This window comes from Trichogramma pretiosum, unplaced genomic scaffold (assembly GCF_000599845.2).
Source record: "Trichogramma pretiosum strain Unisexual culture from Peru unplaced genomic scaffold, Tpre_2.0 scaffold52, whole genome shotgun sequence".
NCBI classification, from domain to species: Eukaryota; Metazoa; Arthropoda; class Insecta; order Hymenoptera; family Trichogrammatidae; genus Trichogramma; species Trichogramma pretiosum.
In genome coordinates this window covers 817683-843022 of record NW_019641695.1, presented here as the reverse complement: position 1 = coordinate 843022, position 25340 = coordinate 817683, and the positions used below count along the sequence as shown (strand labels likewise).

The 25340-nt window shown below is 36.1% G+C and overlaps 2 protein-coding genes across 3 annotated transcripts in view; one reads left to right on the top strand and one right to left on the bottom strand.

Annotated features, from left to right (window-relative positions):
* LOC106650755 (peroxidasin-like) overlaps window positions 1–25340 on the top strand; it is a 167947-nt gene that overhangs the window by 121219 nt on the left and 21388 nt on the right. The gene's annotated exons all lie outside the window — the stretch shown is intronic.
* Window positions 18299–19952, bottom strand: LOC106650754. Its single transcript, XM_014368956.2, has one exon. It carries the CDS (start codon window positions 19700–19702, stop codon window positions 18425–18427), a length of 1278 nt encoding a protein of 425 aa, XP_014224442.1. The 5' UTR covers window positions 19703–19952; the 3' UTR covers window positions 18299–18424.

The window sequence follows — 25340 nt, the reverse complement described above, 5'->3', positions numbered from 1 at the left end:
GACGTCGATATGGTGTACTGAAGCTTGTAGTGATAACACTTTTGGCTGGTAAAAATGAAACCCAACAGTGCCCTTTAAAAGCACTAATTTCAATAGTATTTTTTTGAGCTACTTTTGTGATTTAGAGGACGAAAAATCATGTTTTCTCGTAAATACCGCTAATTATTCAATTTCTAAGTCGTTGAAAAAGTATCAAAACTCGTTTAAAAAAAACTGACTACTGTGTTGAATCGGCAATTTTCTCGGCTTTCCGATGGTGGTATCATATTTTCCGAAATATGCAATTTTCACCGAGAAAGTCGCCATTAAACATGCCAAGCTAAATATATCAAAAAACTCGGTTCGGAATGCCAGTCTAATATTGTATCAGCAAACCCGAAAAAACTAATTCAAATTTTTTCATAATGAAACCATGGACCGTACCGCGTTTATCATGCATACCCACTAAAAGGTAATATATCATTGGATTTTACAGCCCGAACCCTACCTTTCCTGACTCTTCAGGCACGACGTGAATATCTACAGTAAGATGTCAGTAACGATGACGATTTTGAGAGTTGCGTTTGATACTTCGTCTGGGTCGAGTGCTATACGCTTCTTGAATTTCGTATATTCTTTTCAGAGCTCCTCCAGTGTAACTTTGGGCAATTTTGCTTCATCTGGAAGGGTGGTGCCGGGATTAGGCTTATTGATTACCACTGGAAAAAGCAGCGACCACACGTCACATCAGGGACAGAGAGCTGGTTGGTTTTGCTCTCGGACTTCTTAGGCGCGACATCACTGCTTCATATGGCCTGCTATAGATATCGTTATTCACCTTCTCGCACAGGAAGCTCGAGAAGTAATGTTTTCTGGTTTTGGTGGCTGTGCACAAGGGATACTTGCCAGCAGCGAATTCAGTTCGACGAATGTTCTCGTTAGTCCTACCGATTCCCGACGGTGGCGCCCCCCTTATGAAAAACGTATGCAGAACATGACAGCAGAAAATTCTGCTGACATTCTTGCACAACTTATTGCACAATTACAAAAATTTGTAAAAATTTGTTCTTGCACTATATCTTGAGCAATTACAAAAATTTTTGTAGAAGTACAGGATTTTTTGGCTGAACTTTTGCGCTTTCGATTCTGCTACATTTTTCCCAGGAAAAATGGAAATTACCAAATTCAAATCAGACCGAGACGAATTATAATTCTAAAGATATTTCTGCAACCATACTGGTTGTTCCTGCAGATTTTTAGACGAAAAAAAGTTGATTTTATTTTCTGGATTTGAAATTTTTACTAACCCCCCCCCTATCCTCCCTACTATCTCTACCCTATCCTCCATACTGTCTCACATTTGCCCAGGTCGGAGAACCTGTGGAGCAAGGGAAACTTGGTGGTTTACGTAGTGCATATGCACTACACCCTCCTCCTCCATCCTCCAGGAAAAACCCACCCCGAGACAGATTGTATGGATTATATGGTAAATGACTATATGGAACAAATATAACTTTTTTTTATTTTAAATTACAATTCTTCTTAATTGCACTCACACTTATTTACAGCAGCAATATTGAACCGTATTCGCAAAAGAAAAACGACTAGTACGTCACGCCTAGAGCGTTGCGTATTTTTACATATACTTCAACTGAAGTATGTATTCAGACTCGGCGTTAATGAAGCTGCTAAGTATTAGAGTAAAAAAAATGCATAGCAGCTGTGTGGGTACACTAGACCGGTTCATTTTGACAAAATTTTTTTTAATATTGGGAGCACCGGCAGAATCATTTAGTTAAACTAAAAACATGAAGTTTGCCGTCTACCTGGTGTCGCTAGGTGCCCTGAATAGCTGTCGATAGCTTTTTGAAGTTAAAAAACGTAGTGCACAAACTGGACAGCATCGCTAAATAAGATTTTAATTGCCTACTGTGCTTTGAGGGTAAAATCAATATTAACAAGACGTTTATTTACTTAATTTTTTGTGTAGAATCGATCCCCGTCGTTATTTTTGACCTAGGAGTACGATAACATTGAAAAAAATGCACTTTTTCGAAATTTTTTTCGTAAATTTCGCTAAATTTATTTTCGAAGGCACGTCGAATGAATATATTAAATCTAAAAAATTTTTTGCTGCTGCCAAAATTTAGGATTTTTTTTAACAAATCCAACGGTGTATATTATTATATACTTTGAAATTATTTTCATACAAAAAAAACGAGTATTTCGATCATCAGTTTTTATAAAAAATCGAAAAGTGTATTAGTTTCTTTCAAGAAACCGCTGAGTATAATCAACTTTAAAAATATTGCATGAAAATATCTGATAAGCTTTTGTCTCACCTTTCCAACGCCGTTTTCAGATTTTAAAAATTCGCAAGTATCGCTGAGATACAGCTGTTTTTGTACGATGCGTTTTATAAAGTTGAAATTCAATGATTCTGCCTCGCCGGGTTTTTGATAAATCGAGCTAGCTACATTGGTTTTTCACTTTTACATTGATTGGATACTATAGATCGAAAAACAACATAGGTACATGTATCCGAAATAGCGATTATTGAACAAATGAGTAGTCCTAGATGTGAGAGGCATGAATGAGAGCTGCTACGCTATTGTTTTTCTTTTACTTGTCCCTCGGTTCTGTAAACAGACCAGAGATAAATCCACTGAGCTTAGAGTAGGGCTTAAAAGCTATTCTCTTTCTTGCTTCATATCCCTTCCACTCGTCTACTCCTTTAATGTATACCACCTGCTTGTATCCTCTTATATAAATGGAAGTGGGCAAAACACGTTACGAATACGTTCGTTTGTATTTGTCACGTTGATCGCCAACGCTTATTGTTGATAAACCTTCTTTGTTTCTACTGCACTATTATAAGTGTGTCAATTTTATGTTTGCAGATGTTCTTAAAAAAATTGAATAATTATCTCCATTTGTGCGTTTGAGAAGTTCAAACGCAAGTCTGCTGTCACGACTGCCAAGAATTATATTTCCAAATAGAGACATATATACACTGCCGTTCAATCACTTTTGCCATACCTAAGTAAAAAATGAGTAAACTTCAAAGTGTCATAGCTCAGTCAATAAAAATCGTATCAGGATTTTTACAATACCATTCGAAAGGTCTTTATAAGCACTTTAAAGCTTTATAAATTATAATAGAATCCAATCATCAATTCACCACTTGATTTCAACAAATAAAGAATCAAAAAAATCAGTTTTTCTTGTAGTTGCTATTTCATTCCTCAATTTAGAAGAAGGTCTTGTAAAAAAATTCGGCCTTAGGGGTACCCTGTCTGGATAAAGAGCCTCGATGTGACAAATAGAATGTAAAAATACAATGATATGCTATAATAAGCATTAATGTAGCAGTAATTTTGTAATAATATAACAATAGTTTAGCAGTAATATAGCAATAATATAGCGATAGTGTAACATTAATATATCACCAATAGAAACAAAATCATTACTTCCCAGAAAGGCATGAGTGGCAAAAATTATTTTAGACAGCAGTAGAGCATAAGATTAATACTTGATGAATATGTATGATTGGATAAAGCTAAGATGGTGCAAATGATTAGGTGTATATTAAGTAGGTTCTCTCTGAGTATAATTGCAGAATAGGTATTACGTGATACAAGGTAGATGAATTTTGAGGTCATTTTCTGAAAGGATGGGAATAAGTTGGGAGCTGGGTAGCTTGCGGATGAATACGGTGAGGTTACGGACGAATGGTTTGGGATAGCTTAATTCACGAGCCACTGAAAGTGCTTTGGTGTACAGCAAATATATTTGCTTTGGCCAAAGTAGGCGCATATAGAGTTTGCCTTCACCATCCATGTTGAAAAGTGTTTGATTTCAAGTGCTCGACAGTCTATGGGAGTGAGAGACGATTGTATCGCGTATGACCGGTGAAGAGCATTGAAAAACCAGGGAACGGGTGTGACCAATGTCAGGATTTTTGTTTCAATTCTAGGGGTTCCAATTCCTCGTGAGCATTATAAAGCGAGTGTGCTTTGAAAGCCTCATGCTCGAGAAAGTTTTTCCAGGATGGCACTGAGGAGCAGAAGAAAAGTCAGCCGATTGTATATTGTTAATAGTTTCATCGATATGGAGAAGCTCCTGTCTAAAGGTCGAGATAGTTTTATTGTTCAGCTTCAAGGCATTCTCCTGTTTGGTCAGACGCTCATCCAGCTTGACTACAGCTCTCGCTACGCCCTCCACCCGAGTTACAACTGCATCAATACGATCTCTAAGAGGTTTCATACCGTTTTCCATACTGTCCTCAAAGCGTTTCACACTATTTTCCATACCATTTTCGAAGCGCTTGTTAATCTGATCCATAAAAACATTCGTCCACTCAGGTGTACTATTTGTTGAAGAGGTCATGATGATAATAATAGAAGGAAGCAAAGATAAATTATGGACTGATGTTGAAGAACATTGAGAGAATTGGGAAAGAGATGAAAAGCTATGGGAATGCAGTGAGTATAGTTATTGTCAAGGGGAAGAAAGATGTTTTTAGGAGGAATAGGCTATGCAGAGGAGTAATGAGAGATGTAATGATACAGTATCAGCTTACGAGCACTATCACGAACACTCGAACACAGGTAATCATTAGTAGACGATATCCCGAACTGATCAGCGACGATCTGCACGTCTTCGTTGAAATAGAGAGTTTGCTTGTCTCCTTTCTTGACTTTTCATTTACCCCGAAGATTAGCCTAGCAGACACATGTTGCGCGATGTTGAGCGGTCTCTATGCACATGACTTCGGGTACATTATGATCCATACATTATGAATAAGATAAAAAGATGAAATCAGCTATATTGAGATCTTGGAGGAATCACGGTAAATTAGTCGGCTAATATTTAATGTATTCCGTTGGTTTGGGGATGAATTACTATTGTAAGGTACAAGCAGTGCAGGTGGTAGCTTTCGACAAGTTTTAGCGCTGTAGCTGGGTATGTTAAATCGGTAGCAACGACAAATACCTCAACGACTGTTATACAGAGACTACAGCGTAGGAAAAAGCCTTGTCAGAGCTTCTCTCCCTGGTAGCAAGTATCAGACAAGCGTTCGTTTGAACGTGATTAATGTAGAGTAACGAATTACACTCGGTATACATAAGCATTATTCGCGAGGCAGCAAGACGAGCACTGCTCGCAAAACGTGCGTTGAGACCCCCGCGCCGCTACCCCCCATTATCATGGACTTGTCGTTCACTCGTAATTAATCAAAACGACGACGAACGAGCAAACGAATGAATGAAAGAGTAGGTAAGCGCAGAAAAGCCGCTACTGCGCTCGTTGAATTTTAATATGTGCTTGAAAGCTTCTCCACCTTCCGTCGCGCATGCGACTCAACGCTTTAGCAACAAAGATCGACTCTTTCTCTATTTTTTTGCTCCCTCTCGTACGTAAAAAGTAATTCGTCCGATATCGGGAATGGTAATATATTTTTTAAATGCGTTTTTAAGCGCTGCCATCGCTCGAATGGGCATCAAAAGTGATCATTTATTTTTTGCTTCAAGCAAAGGGATTAAATTGACATTTTTGTCCAACGTACAGTGTGAATCTTCAAAATTTCTTTTTTTTCCATCAGTCACAAATATTTTTTAAAATCCTAATAGACGCAAACAACGTTTTTTCGACGCACTACAATGTAAGCTGTCATAATCTTTATTTTCTGGTTTAGCTTCTTGAAAGACTGGCCCCCCGTATAGCCCCCAGAGATGTGCATATTATTTTTCTTTTAGAAGGGATAAAAATTTCATTCTCATCTACTCAACGACAAGTGATATTTCATGCATCATATATAAAATTATCTATGTATATTACGATGATTACGTTTTCGTGTCTTCCCTTTTGGAAGCTTTGGCAAAGGTATGTTTCCCACTTTCTTGAAAAATAAGACTCGTAAAGCCACAATCGGCAAGTTTTCCAGCTGTAGTAGATGTTTATTCTTATAAATTGTATTGCATTGCTCTCGAGCTTATAACATACGTCACTTTCTTCCAAAGGTTTAGCTGATTTTAATTTTTAATGTGTGGAAAAAAATGCGTGAATATGACAGATTCACTCACAAAATTAAAAGAGCAAGATATACAGTTATTTTGCGATTGCATAAAGACTATCGAAAGAGGCGTATTATTATCATAGATAATTAAGCCTGCATCACAGTCACAAGATGCTCGGCAGCGCTCTATACCAATTAAAAGCAGCCAGCAGCTAACTGCAGTACGTAACATAGAGTGTAACGTAGTGGCCTTTGCACGCGCACGTCTAAAGGGCCCCAGCAAGGTATATTATGCATGGAGATGCAGTGTATAAGTAAGAGCCACGGGGTACTGGGCTCCAACCTCTTGGCTTAATTGCCGTCTTAAACCGTTTCCCTCCACGCGATTCATGCAGGCTTGAATTATACTCGGGCGAGATTCTCTCGCTCTCTGTTTGTATGGGTTACGGAACGGTAGCACTGTTCGGATTTATCTCTATATATACGATTTGACACGCTATATGTTCGATGATATTACTGCAAGTAATCAATAATCCCGACTAATACTATATCATTTGAGCTTTCACCGAATCATAATACATTTCTCGCAGGTACCCAACATCTAGCTAAATCGGAGCGTGCAGAAAAAACTGTAAAATTTACCCCACGATATCCTTTACAAAACATTGTACATATCTTCATACTCAAGTTATGCGCACGTACGAGATAAAAAAAAGGGTCTGAGAGAAAATACTTTTTGTCGCGTATGCGCAAGTTCTCGCACTCAGTACAGAGTCTTCACGTTCATCATAGAGAAACATATAACTTACAATTTTTCCCTCACTTGCAACTTCATAGTAATTGCATTCCTCTTTTCTTCTTGCAAACATAAAAAATCACGCCATATAAGCTTGCTTTAAAAGTTATAAATTGAAAAAAAAATTGTTAAAAAGTCAATATGCTCCTCGTCATCTAGGTCGTCGTAGCTCTGTCCCTTTTTGTCTACTGTGCATTACAAGCTACTCATACTATAACCCACACCCACGGCAAACTCAGGTTGCTCAATAAAAGCTGCACATGTATATATTCAAAACCTCGAAGTTGAAATCACATTTATACATTCGGGCGAATCAGAGTAGCAAAATCCAGAGGAAAATAGAGGACGCGCTCGTACAGTCATTATACCCTCCTGTCGGCAATACTCCAGCAGCAGCAGCAGCAGCAGCAGCCCAGCGTATTCGCGTATGATTGTGCGTGGCTCTCCGTACAGCTTCGTGCTCGACGTGCAAGGGTAAAGTGGTTATGTATAGTCGAGGCGGAGTTGCTGTACGGGCCAGTATATTACCTCGCGACTTAATCGTCCGGGCTTGGGCAAACTTTTTATAGCCCCCCATAATTCAAACTTTTCGCAGAATATTCCTCAGCCGGATGAGGCGCGGTAGTAGTCGCAGTAGCTACGCTCGAGAGCTTCCTTTTGGGCGCGCGCTGAATGCGGCGAAGCCCCCGAGGCTATACTGCCTGCTGCTATTGCTACTGCTACCACGGCTAGTGCTGCTGGCCGCGTATAATGCCGCGCGAGAATAGTCGGATTGGCTTGGATTTCATTTGTACAAGCATGTGAGAGAGTACGGGGAATACCAAGAGAGATTCTTGATGACGCATTGCGGCGCGCTTCTATAGTCCACCGATATCGTACCGGAGATATGTGGGTTACCGGGACCCCTGATTATCTCTTTTTTTTTCTCCAGGGATTTCGCGAGCTTTATTCTTTTGTTTTCAACCGCACCTTCCGACATTTTAACGTTTTCAAAAGCTTGTTGAATGAAAAAAAAGAAAAAAGTTGTGCTCCGGCAAAATGAATGACTCGAGTGAAAATGAACGATTTCGTCACCAAATAAGTGCCGTTAAAAAAATTTTGTTAATGTTTATCAAGAGCAGTGAGAATTTCTTCGACAATTTATGCTAATAACTTATCACCACTATTGAAGAACAATTTTCATAATTAAAAGCGAAAAATAATATGAAATATTTTTCTTTCATGATGTATTCGATTAAACGCAAAATATTTTATGACTACGCTTGGCTTGTAGGCTACCGAGGAAAAAAGACTACTCATATATCATTCTAACGTTTACATTCATTTTCACTGAGTATATCATTTCCATTCATTTGGTACTGATGAAAAAATAGAATAAACAAAAGCTAAAAATAATCGAAATATTGTTCGGGTACAACGTAGTTGAACCATAGATGCACTTTTATTTTAATACAGAAAACGATATTTACCCTGGTAGAATAACAATGTCAGTATGGAAATGAATTGAAAAGATTATGTTCAATGCACGAAGCTTATTTTTTTCGAGATGTATGATTCTTCTTTTTAACGATTAAAGATATAATTTAGAGCAATGTAACTTGAAACATAGTTTTGTAAAAGTGTTCAACATCGACGTACTCGGAACTTACTTTAATTGTTTTTTCTATTCCCGAATTTTACATGACGTTTTATTAAAGGTACCATTAATTAAAATCCGTTAATATTAATACTTTTTCGAGGCATCTGTATATTATATTTTTTAACTATATCAAGTCTTCGACACTCTTCGTAAGTGAGAAAAAGCATTTAAATCCGCATGCTCGATTGCATCTGATGCATGCAATATATTAACGAGTTAAAATAATGTGTATGCAAAATATTTGACTGCACTACTTGTGACATATAAAGAGTGAAATGAGATTATCGGGCTACAAATTTTAGTCTCAGGAATGTAATATATTGATTTCGGTGAAGCTAACATCTTGACAAATCGTGAATTATTCATATCTGTCGAAGCTATTATATTATTGCCTAATCATTTTATTTCGTGTCAAAAGTAGCTGATATTATTTATATTTTGAAATTTAAAAAATTTTAATACAATATTTTTCTTTATCTTTTTTATTATTTTACAATTCGTCGAAAATAATTTGATGTTATGGCATCGAACTTGCAACAAACTTTTGTGGTTTGAAAAATAAATTTCCTCATGCGACACACAATTTCATGAAATAAACTTCCTCCTTGCTTATGGTACAAATAACATCAAATCCTTTGAAATCTAGTGGTAAAATATTCTCTAAATTAAAGTATATAATTGATCTGCAATGAGTCAGATATAGTTTGATCGTATCGTGCGGATTTGAGCTTTACTCGAGTCAGCTTTGTAGGCTAATGCAGGCTCGTGTAACTTTGGTGGCTACATAAATAGCAGCTCTAAAATATGCTGAGTGTCAGTAATGAGAAAAGCAGGTGAGTTAGTGGTATGACTAGAGCTTTAGTCAGACATTCGGTCGATCGCTCAGTTATCTACCGCAACAAATCTGATCGCAATGAATGATTTGCAAAGTAGATGTATGCAACTTGCAGTGCGTATATATTTAGCTGAATTAAGTCAAAATAGGCCGTTAATATTTTTGAAAAGGTTTATTTCGCAAGCTGTATGAATGTAGGTGCGAAAATAACAACGTAATCTTGATTAGTTTAATCCTACTATCGAAGTGACCATTACATAGTTGAAAGCTGGTAATAAAAGTTCTCCTTGAAAGCCGATGCAACGAAACGCTTGCAGCACGACGAAAAAATCGATTCAGTGAGCAGTGAGTGGGCAACGTTTGACACGGGCGCGTGAAACTAACGTAAAAAAAATTCTTGAAGCCCCGGAAATGTTGCGCGCGTCATTCGTTCGCAAAAGGGCTTTGATTTCTGCCGAGCACGCATGAGCTGCTACACTCGCATCACTAATTACCGCAACGCTACCGATTTTAATTTGGAGTGAAATGAAAAGTAAAGAAGGAGGAAAAAAGTTGGACGAATATGGCGTGGGTAAAAGAGAGCCTGAGTGTAAGTGTGTGCACGCCCACGTGTATGGGTGTGAGGGGCAACTCGACGCGTATTCTCATTTCAGCACAACCGAGCTGTCACAGCTGGTAGGAGCAGTGTTCGCGCGTCAAAAAATCTCAGCCGTAAATTGTCAGCTGTGTCGCGCGGCGTTGCGCGTAATTCCGTTACTTGAACCACCAGGTGGTCTACTACTACTACTACTTCTACCCTCGCGACGTGATGTAAAAATCTCGTTTGGCCTCTGCTTTCTGCCGCTGTTGCTGTGCATATTTTTCTTGCTTCCTGAAACGTATTCTCATGGTATACTTTTTCGCGCATACACCTATATCTATATCTATATGTGTAGTACATAGTATAGTGTAGAAGTTGAAAAGTTATTTTTCTTGTCAACAAAACTTTCAGAGACATTTAAGTTGTGTACAAGAAATTTTGAATAAAATCAAAGTTTCAGGTTTTTTTTCATTTACATAATAGCCTCCATTGCAACATAATCATGAACGTTATACCAACGATTATTTGATTTCCGGACGAGTCTTAAAAATAATGCTAAATTGAATCGACATACTTCCACGTTTTGAAAACGTAATTAACTAGTCTTAATGATTTTTAAAAATAGATCTTGAAAATGAGATCTTCAGCATGGGAACCCAAATTGGGTTCAAAAATTTTTTTTTGTAGCTTGTATACTCACAAAAACGGATCCGTATTATATTTGATCCCATAGGCTTCGAGGTCCATTTTTAAAAGCTTTTTTTTTCATTCCGAAATCATTGTGATTCTTCCGCCTCACAAAGGATTGATTTTGAAAAAAATAAATAGATGAAAAAAATTCTAAAACTTAATCAAACAATATGTCTGAATTTGTGGAAAGTACCTATTTTTGGAGACTCTAATCTGACGTGTTTCGTAGATCTCTAGGAAGAGTCAATAAATGGTCTTAAAAATTTAGTAAAAATTCTGACTCATTCATTGACGAAAATTCTAAGATTTTTTTGTTCTTTTGATTTTGCTTCTTCCTAGAGAAAGCTTCGTGATAGGCTCTAAAGTGAATTTTTGAACCAGACTTCTTAGGATAATTAGGCTTCAATATTTTTTAGCTACTTGTACGCATATCATATAAAAAAATTGTAATAGAAACAGTTAGTGTTTATCGAATGCTTAGCGTCAGATTGCGACCATAGCCAATTGTCTATCGAACAAAATGACACTTCATAGAACTGAACTATTTGGATGACCCAAGTATTACATATGCATTATGAAATTATAAAACTGTAACGAATCATGACGCAAAGTTTGATGTGTACACGTATGTGTACTATGTTTGTTTTGTAGTATGTTATAAAACACTGTGTACATGAGGTGGCATAATGATTTCGTCCTCTCTCTACTTTTTGATAAAAAAATTTCACAAAAAAAATAATTTTAACGTGGTAAGTTTAATAAGACTATTTGTGTGTTTTAGTTTTTAGCTTTAAAAAAAATCAGGAAGTAATTGCCTGTAAGCAAAAATAAATCAAAACACCTTCTTTCCTTAGCATAATAATCATAATAATCATAATATTTAAAAATAGACCAATTGCCAAGAGCAGTGATCATTTCGAAATATAATTGAATAGTGCAGTTATCAAATTCGATAGTAAAGTAAATTGAACAATAATTTTTTTGTTCAGCACATGGAATTTGATAAAAATAAATCGATCAATATGTTTAAAAGATCAAATCGTAGAAATACATAAGTTATCAAAACAATTATTTTATGACTAACTATTACTGAATGCGCAGATCAAAAATCTCTCATTCTAAAGTTTTTACAAGTGGCACCTCTTTATCCAAACCCACATGCTCACACCCAAAGAAATATATATGTGGGCAAAAACATGAATATTTCTCCAGCGCCACGCGCGGTCAGCAAAAAAAACGGCCAGATTGCTCAGTTTTCAACTTACTCGCAAAGGGCTAGATCGAAAGATCTCGGGATTTTACATAAAAATTGTCTCTTAACAGGGACTTATTCGATTTTCTCGAGCGGTGAAGAGGGAAAGAGCGCCGCGGTTGGTCGTTTTCAAGCGCCGCGGCCTGTTTTTTCGCTACACTTTATGTTTCTTCACCATTCTCGCGTTAGGCTTTCGCCGTGGAAATAAACAAATACATGGTTTTTGTGTATTTTTTCCTCATCTTTCTAATGGTGCAATTAGTTTCTGGAAAAGTAGCTTCGTTTAGCGAATAAAATGAAAATAACGAAACTATTAATCAAAAAACTTAATTTATCTGTTCAAAAAGCCATATTTCCAAAAATTAATTGCACCATTGGAAAGATGAGGAAAAAATACACAAAAAACATGTATTTGTTTATTTTTATGGCTAAAGCCTAACGCATGAAAGATAAAGAGACGTAAAGTGTAGCGAAAAAACAGGCTACGGCGCTCGAAAACGGCCTACCGCAGAGCGCTTCCCCTCTCGAGCGCTTCACCGCTCGAGAAAATCGAAAAAGTCCCTTTTTTAGAGTCATTTCTTATGTAAAATCGAGAGATCTTTCGATCTAGCTACTCAGAAAATCAATCAGAGTTGAACTTTGGAAGTTACAACGTGTTTTATCTTCAAGTCCATTTTTTGAGGTTATAGAGGCATATTCTTGCATTTTCGACCTCACCAGTAGATAGCTGAGGTAAAACCTATCGAAACCTTATGTTGGTTTATTTTTCTGAATTTCATTTAACCCTTTGCGAGCGAGTTGAAAACTGAGCGATCCGGCCGTTTTCGCTACCCGCGAGTGGCGCTGGGGCATTATTCGCGTTTTCACCCATATATATGTGTATACCACAGATGAACAAGCAATGCGCGTACGCTGCGGAGCAGCAGCAAGCGTGCATATTGGTGCTGCATACAAAGTGGATCTTAATACAATCCCACTGGTGAGTAAGAAAGAAAGCTAGAGAGAGAGAGAGAGAGAGAGAGAGAGAGAAGAAAAGGAGAAGAATTTGCCGCAAGCACATATATGTGTGGGTGATGCGCAAGTAGCAGCAAAAGGGTAGAAGAAGGAAACATTACAAACTCGCGTAGCGCGCATTTTGCAATATAACGCTTGGGCAGGTGTCAGATGCAGAAAGGTTATATATACCGTCTACTTATTTCAGCATCCATGCGAGCGCGCGCAAGCGATAAATCGACCTCAAGCGTGCTAGAGAGAGCATAGCAGGCGAACCGCACAGCTTCTCCGATGCACACGCACATCGCTAGCGATTTTTGCCTTCATTCCTCGCTCCTTACGCTTTGCTGAATAATGCAGCTGAATTCCTTCCTCCCCATATCGCCCAATATTTTTTCTTTTCCCACAAATTAGCATGATTAAATCTACAAATGACAAACATGATAAATTTTATCTTGTCTACTTAGTTATAAAGAGAACTTGTATGATGATTCAATTAAAAATTATTTACTTTTTTTCATAAAACATTTTGATAATTGATACTCGTAAATTAAAAAATCGGTTTTTAACAGCATTCAATCATAGTGATCAAAAGCTATAAAATCGAAGTAAATGTTTAGCAAAAATAAATGGTCATAATCAGAAGATAATCATTAAGCGTCGTACTTCGCTCGGTTTGGTTAGAATTTTGTAAGAAGTTTTAAGAAAGCAAGAAGTGTAAAATAAGTTTTTAAAAAATGCTATTTAAGCTAGAATTTTGGATTCATAAGGTATACACCAGTTATAATATATATAATAAAATATAAAGTCACTCGCCCAGTGATTGAAAGGTTTAGAAAAATTCTGCTTTCAAGCAGCTCGGATGCATGTTTTTAGTCAATTTCAGGTAATCGAACCAATAGTTTGTCAAAGTTCATACCTTCTGATTGAAGGTATCATCTGAAAAATAATGTAACTATGATGAATGTCTTCAGAATTTCGCATTAATCTTTGTGATGTTCTAGATTGAACTAGGAAGCTCCGATCGAAAACTTGAAATGGTCAAAATTTGTTAAAATTTGGCAAGGAATTCAAAAAAAATATTTATGCAATAGTATGACGAAAAATGTCTTTTTTCGCACATTTTTTGGTGCGCAAAAAGCGTTTTTGGACACTTGTATGCGGTAAAATGCCTCATTTTGGACACGGCTTGCGGTAAAACGCCTCATTTAAATGAACGTATTTTTCGCCTACTAGTGCATAAAATCAAAAAATAACTATTTCAAATTTTTTACCGGAACCTCTGGGCTCCAGGAACCTTTTTTCTTAAAAAAAGCGTTTTTCAGCCATAGATGCTATCGCCTTCAATTAAAAAATTTGAAAAAATTCAAGGTAATGTATTTCGATGAAAAAAAAACGAGAAAAAAATTTTTCCAGATTTTTCAAGGCTTTGTATCGCCCTAAAAAAATTAGTTTCGTTAAAAAAGGGCGGTTTTCGACTCCAGACGTCAGAGTCCTCTCTGAAAAAATCTGAAAAAATTTTAGGTTATGTATTTTGATGCTAAAAACAAGTGGAAAAAGATCGGGCTTTGTATTGCATCATAGCGCCGTATATGAATTTTCAAAATTTTCAATGATTTTTTCTGAAAGCCTGAAGCACTCAAAAAATCTGAAAAGCACTTGAAAAGTATTTTTATGAATTTTTTCAGATTTTTAAATTACTTCAGGTCTTCAAAATAAATATAAATAGAAAATAGATGTTTATACCGGAAGTGGGGGGTAGGAAGCGGGAGGGGGTCCAAAATTTTGGTTTTGGCACTTTTTTATCATGTACTATAAGATACCAAAACCGCGTCAAGATCGGTGACAAGCGAGTGCAGGTTTATTTAAAAAATTCTGAGTCTTACCAATATATGTATGGGCTATATCACGTCAACCGCGATAGTCAAAAAATTACATTGAAACAAAGTATGTAATCTTTAAAAAACTACATTATAAAATAAATATCCTGATATTTCAGACCTGTAGGTCCATCGCTCATGAATCTACAAGGTTTCAAAAAATTGGAATTTTATTTTTCCAATTTTATTCTGATTCCCTAGGGTGAATATGAAAAAATGGTTAAAACACGATTTTTTATGCAAAATTTCATGAGGAAGTCAAACTTGTTGTCGAAAATCATATTCACAAGCTTTTGCCCCATTAAAAAGTGAAAATAGCAAGAAAGTGAAAAAATAAATGTGTTCTTCTCTATCGATTAGGCCAATATCGTAATATGTTCATCGGTACATTAAAATACAACTTTTGATAAAATTTGGTGATGGTTGAAACAATAGAAATCATTTGAGAGCATATTAAAGGTCAAAAACAAGAAAAGTGAGAGAAAACCCTTGTTCTTGACCCTTATGAAAGAGAGAGAAAGAGAGAAAGAGAGAGAGAGAGAGAGAGAGAGAGAGAGAGAACGTGGGAAGAAGTTCGAACGATTTTTTTCGGCAAGCGATACTCAATACTATTTATTCTTGTCGATGGATCGAGTATTTATGCAACATACCTCATATTTTATACATCTGCTAGTGTGCCAAGACTATTGCAACGGTGAAGGCTTTACTAAAAATTCTCTATAAAGTCGTCGAGAAAAAGCTTGTAGGATTTAGCCATTCGAAAACAAAGTTCGATCCCAAGATGAAACGGAATTACCTACTGAAGCATTTTAAAAATTAAGGAGAAGAAAATATGGTCATGATTGTTCAATATAGCAAAAAAAAGTCTGCCACGTGCATTACCACCTTTTCCAGACCATGCCACGCGAACGTAATGCGTGGAGGCTCGACAACAGATTTTCTTTAAGGTTCTATGGATGAAAATTGTCGATGGCTGTTCCAGCGAAATCCTTTTATGATACGATTAGTTGACTGCTATACAGCATTTTATCGAAAAGTCAAGAGAGAGCAGAGTATACAAGCGCGTCTCGCCTACGTATGGAAACAGGCATCATCGTCGGGACGGGATTTGCGAATCGTTGAATAGCTAATGAGCCGGCTTTAATCCATGCACTAGCTAGAAAAGCTTTTTTTCTTTCCTTTTTTTACCGCACCGCCATCACGACAACTTTAAAAATGGGCGCTAGCATATATACACAAATGTCTACGGCGAAGCTTTGCACCAGTCTTTTTTCCGACTCTCCTTCAGCATCTAGTTTAACTTTAACCAAATAAAAAAAAAACATTAATCTCACTGTGTGCGTATATACAAGCAACGAGAGGTGAGAAGGCAAAACTCTCGATCAGTAAGAAAATTTATTCTCATTGAAAAGAAAGAAGGAGTGAAGGAAGAGGGGTTAAACTGATAAAGCTCACCCAGGCTCACACAAACGGAGCAAGTTTTTGAGTTTGCAGATCGTATGGATAATTCTCAATCTCTGAGTCTCGAAAACTTTTTCGAGTGTTGCATGAACATGATATTTTGACGGCAGATCGAATATTAATCGATGAATATGCAGCTTCGTCGCAGTTGGTCCGAATTTTGTCAATTTGATAAGCAAAACACCACTGTCTTTCTTGTAAGCTTGTTGCAATCGGTAATCTGCGCACATTGGAATTCTGCTACATGAATTTGTTGTACTACTTTGTTGTGATTGTATATAAGTGTTACAGTACGTCGGACGATTCGCTTAATATTTCTGCTTGATAAAAAGCCCGTTTTGAGTGGATGAGAGAGCAAAAAGTAGTATAAAGCATTTCTGGAACGAGAGGCGTTCGGTCGGAGTATTACGACGATAACTTACATCTAACGGCAGTGGCACAACGCAGGAAAAATTTCTTGCGACGTGACCCCCGCCTAGCTTACCCTCGGCTTCTTTATCTATTCTTTTTTTTGTTTAGAAAACACATATACGCGTTTGTATTACGAGCATCTTGACCAACGCTTCTCTTGATTTCCGCTTCCTGTGCCAGTCAGCTAAGTGAACGCAAGTAGGAGTCAGGTATTTTTTTTTTCTCGACAGTTATAAGAGTTATTTACTTCACCGTCAAGTTACTAGAAATAAGCGTTTAGATGTGTAGCTTACGCTCTATATCTTATATTTATTTATTTTTATAATATGAATTGGCAGTTTTTTAAATCTTTTATTTCTTTCACTATTACCAGGACTTCATCACGAATTATTCTTTTTTAGGTTTTATTTATCTACATGAAATAACGTTTAAGATGGTATGAGAGTCTCAGAGAGGTACACGGTGGGAATCAGGGGGCTCTCACACTCACCGTGTTAAATAACCAGAACTTCTTACTTCGAGATGAAACAATATATTACAGGTTTTTTTCATTTGTTGGCACAATTGCGACGTTTTTTTTCGTTAGCCTTAAAACAATATTCTATCTGTCATTAGGGTCGAATGAGCACATATTATTGTTGCTTTAGTCCACTTGATGCTTAGAGTACGCCACTAATGACTTACGAATTTTCACTCATAACAATTTATTACTGTGTTAAAACAAATTTTTTTCGAGATAACTATAACCGCCGATGATTTTTTTTCAGTCAAGTTTTTCATTATTTTTACAATGCGTATCTATTTTTTTTTCATTTTTATTTTTTTAAATTATGTTTATGCTTATTTAAGGTCGGAAATTCATGATTTCTCATGAAAAACCATGTTAAAAAAGCAACATTTTTTATGATACAAAGTTTCAAAATAAATAATTGTTCTTTTAATCAACTTAACTGCATTTTGAATGAGACTCGCGAACCTTCTTAAGGAGATATAGAATCCAGCCAAGAAATCAAAATTCCAATCTTGTTTTCTGAAATATGGGTCGAATCGCGATAGATGCCCCAGCGGTGTGAGCGAGTGTGCAAAACAATCAAATCACGCAGTTTTTGATTCGCTGTACGGACTTCATATGCTATCTAGAAAAAAACAGGGGTAGGTGATTTCGATGTGTTTTTCCTCAGCTTTCCAGTGGTAAGCTCAAAAATGCAAAAACCAGCCTCCATAACCTCAAAAAATTGTTTGGTGATGATTTTGATAAAAAAGCTCGATGGGCCATTCAGTTATCAAAATTTGAAAATTAAAAATATGATGAATTGAATTTCAAAACTCATAAAAAACGCCATAAATTGTATTTTTTTTATTAATTTGTATTCGTATGAAACTAGAAATTGTTTTCAAGACCAGAAAAAAATAAAATTTGAACATAAACATTGCCAGGAATGGTAATTTTTAAGTTTTCACACGAATATTGTAGAGTTAACACAAATATTAAAATCTCACGAGATGTACTAATATACGAGTAAAATTAGAAGTAAAATTATTTTAGGTATTATCTACAGTTAATAATAATGACTAGTTATTAATGGAAAATAAAAAATGAGATTTCATATAAATTAATCATCAGGTATATAATTGACATTTCTGACTAAGATGTAATAACATTTGATTAAATTTAGTACAGTGGCATATTAAAAACAAAAAAAATGAATTAATCTTTTTTAATAAAATTTATTGAAATATTAAAAACCTAAATGCTACTCGTATAAAAATGTTATAAACTCACATAAAAATCAAATGAAAATAAAAAATTAAATAACAACTCTCATATTCGAAGATTCAATATAAGCGAGCTTGTCAGGAATTTACTAAATTCGTTTTATAAAAAAGATTCAATGAACTTTTGGTAGAGCAACAATTTGAACAGCATAACTGATGCCAAATCCAAATAGATTTTTGAAATTTAATACGACATCGCTTCCCCCCAATCCACCAGATATAATAGAAACTACCACGTTACTGCTGTTTAAATTTTGATTAACAGCTTTAATGTAAGTAATCATATTAGTCGATCCTACCGCGTAAACTTGTTTTACTTCAGAAGTTGCATTGATAACTTTGACATCGTATACCATAAAATCACCTGTTTGCCTCGTGCCGATTTGAAATTCACGTGGTAGTGTGACAGGTAAAGGAGTGGTTGTAGGAGTGGGTCGGTGTTTCGCGTAAATTCTCACGGTAAAGTAGACGCCTTGACCGCGTTTGCTCTTGAACCTAAGTTCAACCGAGTTTTGTTTTAATCCACCCGACTGAACTCGAGCGTATGCTCCTGTGCCGTCAGTTTTTGAGTCCAAAGCCTCTATTTTCGTAATCATATATCCTTCTCCAACCTTGAATGGCCTTGAAAAATTTAAGGAACCTCCGACTATAGCTGGGTGATCAACATTTTCTGAAATAGCTAACACATCGCCTTCAGAGCGTTCACCAACAATCAAATTGTGCGAAATACTGGGTGGCTTTGGTAAGGCCTTGCCGTAAACTTCAATGTCGTAGTTGATACCTTTGCCAATAATACTTTCAAAATTCAATGTCGAATGATTGTATTTTACTCCACCAGATACAAGTCTGACTTGAGCATTTTTGCCAGTATTATACCTATCCATTACCTTAATTTGAGTGATTTCCATATTTGGTCCAATATTTATTTCTTCGCGATCGATTAAAACTGAATTAGCCACTGGTTTTTTGTAAAACACTTTTTTGACGATAAGATTATCTCCATTTTGTCTTTTTCCAAAAATGAAGTTTTGTTTAGGTCTTCCAAATATTGAAACGTCAAATTTGATTCCATGTCCTCTTTGGGCTTTGAATTTTAGCGTGACGAAATTTTTTCCTCCGCCACCCGATATTTTAGTAACATACGCACCTTTGCCATTGGTTTTTCTATCTTTTGCCAGTATCTGCGTAATCACGAAGCCAGGCTGTGTTAAAACAAATTTTTTTTCAAACGTTGGTGCTACAATATCAAAAGTTGATCCATGTTTATAAATGTATTCAGATTGTAGAAGTTTATCGCCTGGTAGTCTCTTGCCATCTTCAAAGTGGTGCGACTGCGAATTCACTGACACTATAATTGCAACTAGTAAAAACCACAAACTATTAACCATCATTTTGATCGTCGATTCTTGGACTCAATACTGGCGATTGCGATATGAACGTCCAATTGACTTCTCGGCCAACACGCAATTGATATTTATATTACTAGGCTTGTCATATATTTCTTATCACTGGCTCATACGTAGATGATTCATTTTTCACGTCAAGATAAAATAAGTTACCAGTGGGTTTTATTTTAGCAGAATTTTGAATGATACTCATAAAAAAATCTCGAAACGAGTAAAATCGAATGTTTCACATGAACATTACCACCATGCGTACCCACTTATGATGAACTGTGAATAATATCTTTGATGAGATAAAGTATACATTGACATTCTCTGTAATTGATAATAATTACGTAATATATATACGTGTGCAGTGCTCAAACTGATAAGTCAGCAAGCTATCTTACATGCTGTTTTGATACTGGTCTTGATTTTACAAAATACCTTAATATTTTTTGGAAATTTTCTTCAACTTTTTGATTTAATCTATAATTTTATTACAATTGATTTATGCAAAAAATTTCAATTCTCGAAGTATTTCGCGAAAGAAGTAAAATATGACAATTAGAAACTTAAATTGTAAGTATTACTATAACGCAATCCACTATTTCAAGTTTCAATTTGCTCTCAAAGCAGATAGCCTGTACTTAAAATGACAATGTTGGGCTTGTTTTATAAATATTATTTTCACAATATATACATAAAGTAATGTTTGATTCGTTTATCTTATCTATAGCATACTTAAATTTTTTATTTTTGTAATGTATTTGAAATAACTTTCTGTAATAACAACAATTCCCTTTACTCACACTTGTATATTGTCTTTTGGCTTGAAATGCGACTGTAATGCAATCAATTAAATAATCTTTACTTACAAAAGGTCGAATACCATCGGACGTTTTCTTCAAATACTGTAAATTTTATTATTCGTATGATATTCCACACTTAAAGAAATCCATTAACTCGTTAAAAAGATCTTTACATATCTTATTCGGAGATACTTCGAGAAGAAAAATCGTATGATTACAAATTATAATCAATCTAAAATACATCAATAAAACAATCTAAAATATCAACGCATGATATTTTAGAGCTTTCCATTTTTTTTCAGTTAAAATTTATATGTCTCTTTGTAAAGTTTTAGGCTAAGTAATTGAAGCGATAAAATGATAAACATTACTTCGCTAGGTCGAGTTAGACATAGCAACCCCTGCATCTTACGAAACTGCAGAGGTAGACAAAATTGTTTATTTTTCCAGACTACGCAAGTGGCGAATGAATAAACTTTTTTCGAAGGGATGGAAAAATACAGCTTACAATTGTAAGAAAATCGACTATTTCTTGATTTGAATTTTTAATATGTAAAATAGTCAAGTGTTGACTACTTCCTCATACAGATGGGTGTATTATCTACAGCACGCTTGGCATTGATAGCTAGCCCAGGCACGTACAGTTAGATGCCTTAAATGATTTTTGCGTTCTTGACTCTCCATATGCATGTTATATATATATAATACAGCTTGAGACACGCACCGGCTGGTATGCCGAACTATTCTCTTTTTCTCTCTATTTCTTTCATTTTTACGATCGACTTTTTATACCTCGAGGATAGACATGGGAGTAGCAGCAGCGCAGCAGCATCTGTGCCGAGCGTGCAGCGTGCGTACTTCACAAACTCGATAAGAGGACCATCGTGTGTGGCCGTGTGTTCATGTATGTGTCCGAGCGTCACTTAAAGCTTCTTTGGCTCGGGTCTCTCGTAAAACTCGCGCACGTCGGTGCCTTCGATGTCCAGCCAGCTCCCGTTCGATCCATACGTGCTGCTGCTGCTGTTGCCGCCACCGCTACTGCTTCTGGCTTCTTTTCTTTTACGTTTTATCTGATAAACTTATATATCTGTATAGTTACACGTAAAACGGACATCTTGCTCGTTGTCCTGCGATTTTTTTTACCTGATGAGTTCGCTTCTCTTCACCTGTGTTTCACGATGCAATCTCTATATCTCTTCATGAGACGACGTTGCTATCTACACTTACGCTCGGCGCCCATCGCATTGGCCCATATATAGACCTATACATTTCTCGACTCTGACGCTGGCAATAGCACTGCAAGTTTCCTTTTAATCAGTGATCCCCGCAGTCGATGGGAAATTAAGCTTTCTTGCTCGATCTATAACTCAACACTTAACAGTCTTTATAGATGATTAAAATTGTCCATTTACAATCACACTTTTAACGGCTATTAAATTTATATATTTTTTCTCTTTCAATTTTTCTTAAAAAAAAAAAAAAACAAAAAAAAATGAAAAATATTCTATCGACTAGCGGCTTTTATCGAAACTGTTGAGATAAATCGTTTTCTCTCACTTGAGGGTATTTGTATGCGTAATGACGTTTAATATGTGAGATGTGGACTTATATATATGGTTGATCCTCCCGATTCATCAATATTACATGTCCTAGTGACGCAGGGGCTCGGTGATGAATTAAAATGAAAATCTCGTGATACAGTTGCCTTTCAATAAGTGCACTTAAAATTTTTCAAAATTTAACACCTAACACTTACTACAGTAGTATAACCATGCCGAATGTCCGCTCCGTTAGCTGTCCTAAAGTCAGAATAGTTGCTTTCTTCACGTCGTGCGTTTTTTAATGAATAAACCTAGATATTTTATAGTATACAGACTCTATTCTACACTTTTTATAGATGATTTTTATGTGTCACCGGTACTTTAGGAATCGTTTTTGAACTTCGTACAGCTTTTATAAAAGTGTCCTGAGTTTTGGTCATATTTTTTGTACTTTAAACATACTGCTTTAGAATGATATCGTTACTACTTTGAAGCCTTGAAAGTTCATGTGTTCGATTTTTGGCGGTTAAAAATTCAAACGTTGGACGATGGATTCGCAAAAGCGTCAGACGTATCGGCAAAATCAAGCGGTAAAAAAATCTGTCCGCTCCGTTAGCAAAGAATACGCAGGTAATAAAAGTCCGTTTTCAACATAGAATACGTAGAAATTTTTGTTTTTAAAAACTCCAAGTCCTAGTTGTCGGCGAAGTTCCACGCATTTAAACTCTGCATATACGGCACACAAAACAATGATTTGTTCGCTTCGTTAGCACGTAATACGTAAATTATTAAAAATGAGTGCAAGACGATCCACGAGGTTAATGGTGACAAATAACAATGCTTTAGTGCAACAAAAAAAAGTTGGAACGCGCTACAAAGCTGCGCAAGGCTAAAAAGGGCGTCATGAAAGAAAAATCTGTAAGTGTATTGTTATAAATAATCGACATTTCGCGTTGTGTCACGGATCTGTACCAACATTTTTTTGGAATCTCCAGGAACCTAATAATAAAGCTACTTATGCTTAGTTTTATTGAATGGACTTAGGGCTCATTTTAAAAGGGGTTTTCTCTTTTATTTAAAAATTTTCGAGATTTTGTACGACAATTAGGACCCTCGCTGCGTTCGGGCCCTTAACTAAGCCTTGTCGTAAAGTGTTACTTATGCCCTTGTATCGTAAAGTACCATTAAAGAATAGCATGAAAAACGAAGTCTCAAAAATTAAAAAAAAATCAAAGTTCAAACAATCAAAAGTGGAGAAAAGTTGAATAAAATTCCATAAAGAAAATTCAACCAAGGAAAAGAACTCTGAAGTTTCACTTTTGGTGCTTTTATATAGTTAGATCTAGAGCAACACAAAAATTAATGCAAAATTCTGAAGACATTTCTGAAGACAATAAGGGATGATAAAACTGTTTTGATTCTCTAGATTGAAACAGTTAATTTTTTTTTTCATTTGACAAGAAATTCGAAAAAGGTATTTAAAACTTTTTTCACCGAAAGCTCTGGCTTCTAGGGCCCATTTTTGTTAAAAACAGCGTTTTTCCGCTCTAGACGCTATCGATTTCAATTAAAAGATCTGAAAAATTTTGAGGTTATGTATTTTGATTAAAAAAACAAGAAAAAATTTTTTCCAGATTTTTTCAAGCTCCGTATCGTCCTAAAAAAATTATTTTCATTAAAATAGGGGGTTTCTGGCTTCAAATGGTGCGTTCACAAACCCAAAAAAAATTTGAAAAAATTTGAGGTTACTTTTTTCAATAAAATAATAAAAAGAAAAAATGTTCAGATAAGCTATTATTGCCTCCTATCACCGAATCTGGACTTTCGAAATTTTCAATAATTTTATCTGAAAGCCTTAAGCTCTTAAAAAATATAAAAAAATTCAAGGTTGTTTGCATAGTTGAAAAGTACCTTCATGAGTTTTTTAAGATTTTTTTATGGCTTCAGGGCTTCAGAATAAATATAGATCGAAAATAGAAGTTTATAGAGGGGTGAAGGGTAAGAGGGGGAGGGGGGGTCTAAAATTTTAATTTTGGAACCTTTTTACCATGTACTGTAACATACCAAAAGTGCGTCAAGAACGGTGACATACGTGCGGACAAAAGTTTAGAAAAGTATCATTTTGACCCATATAGAAAAAAAACTATCAAAATTTTCCGTGTTCACGCATTATTTTTATGTTTTAGGACCCCAAAGAACGGCTTTGCCGTGACCCTTACTCGCGTACCACGAAAAAATTTTTGGAGAGTGAAATGAAGAAAAATTCTGGATTGCTCATATATATATACAGCAAAGTAGGTCGTACTTCCCCAATCTTCTTTATTTTCATACCTCCTTTACTTTATTATTCGCTCTTTTGCATCACGTCTTGGCAGCTCTGCACTCAAAAAGATAAGGTAAAATTCAAAACTTTCATGGCGTTTGCAGCGTCGTGAAATACGTGGCCCTACGTGAGAATTCCTATGCCCTATTGAAATATTTCCATACACGGAGTCACTTCAGTTTCATTAAAATCTCAATCGGCAGTTTTTTTCGCAATGCCGGGTGAACTTTGGCTTCGCGAGGCTTTATTCCTATAGACATTTTTAATTTCGCAGATCGCTTTTAGCTGTACAATGTTATCCCGATATGATCGGCAGCAGAATTTAATTTCTTTGTCGAAGATTAACTCGACCGCTCGTTACACGCCCTCGTAATTCTATTGAGCGTTGACAAAAGCGTTTTGAAAATTCATCAGTGAATTCATAGTTGAAAGCTTGCATGGCAATCAAATTGACCCAACGACTTGCGTTATATTCTTGGCTTTTCGTGCAACTTTAAGCTGGTAAGACAAAATGTAGAGGCACCGAGAACATTGAAAAGTCGTGTGTTGTACACCCAGTGGGAGGTGCCGTGCGTCGTATACAAATTTTTTATTACTCCAACGAGCCGCTTGTGTGAAGTAAAAAAGTAAGATGAGGCTTGCTGCTCGTAAATCACTATATACACCTGCGAATCGAGCTGAGCGAGAGGAAGCTAGTCTAGTAGTATAGCTACGCCATAGTCACTGTGTCGTGCCATAAGCGGCCATCTGCAACTTTTCCCATCAGTATCTGTAAGGAACGACAAGGCAGAGGAGCAAGAGGAGGAGGCTTGTTATTCGCGACTTGAAGCATGTTACGGCAGATGCTGCAGCAATTTGCTCGTGTCCTTCTGCTGGTTGAACTGGGTGCGGTTGTCGTTTATGATATCTCTCATTTTCAATACTCATACCTAGCTCATGGTGTGCGCCTAGTCACACACACCCGCACAGTT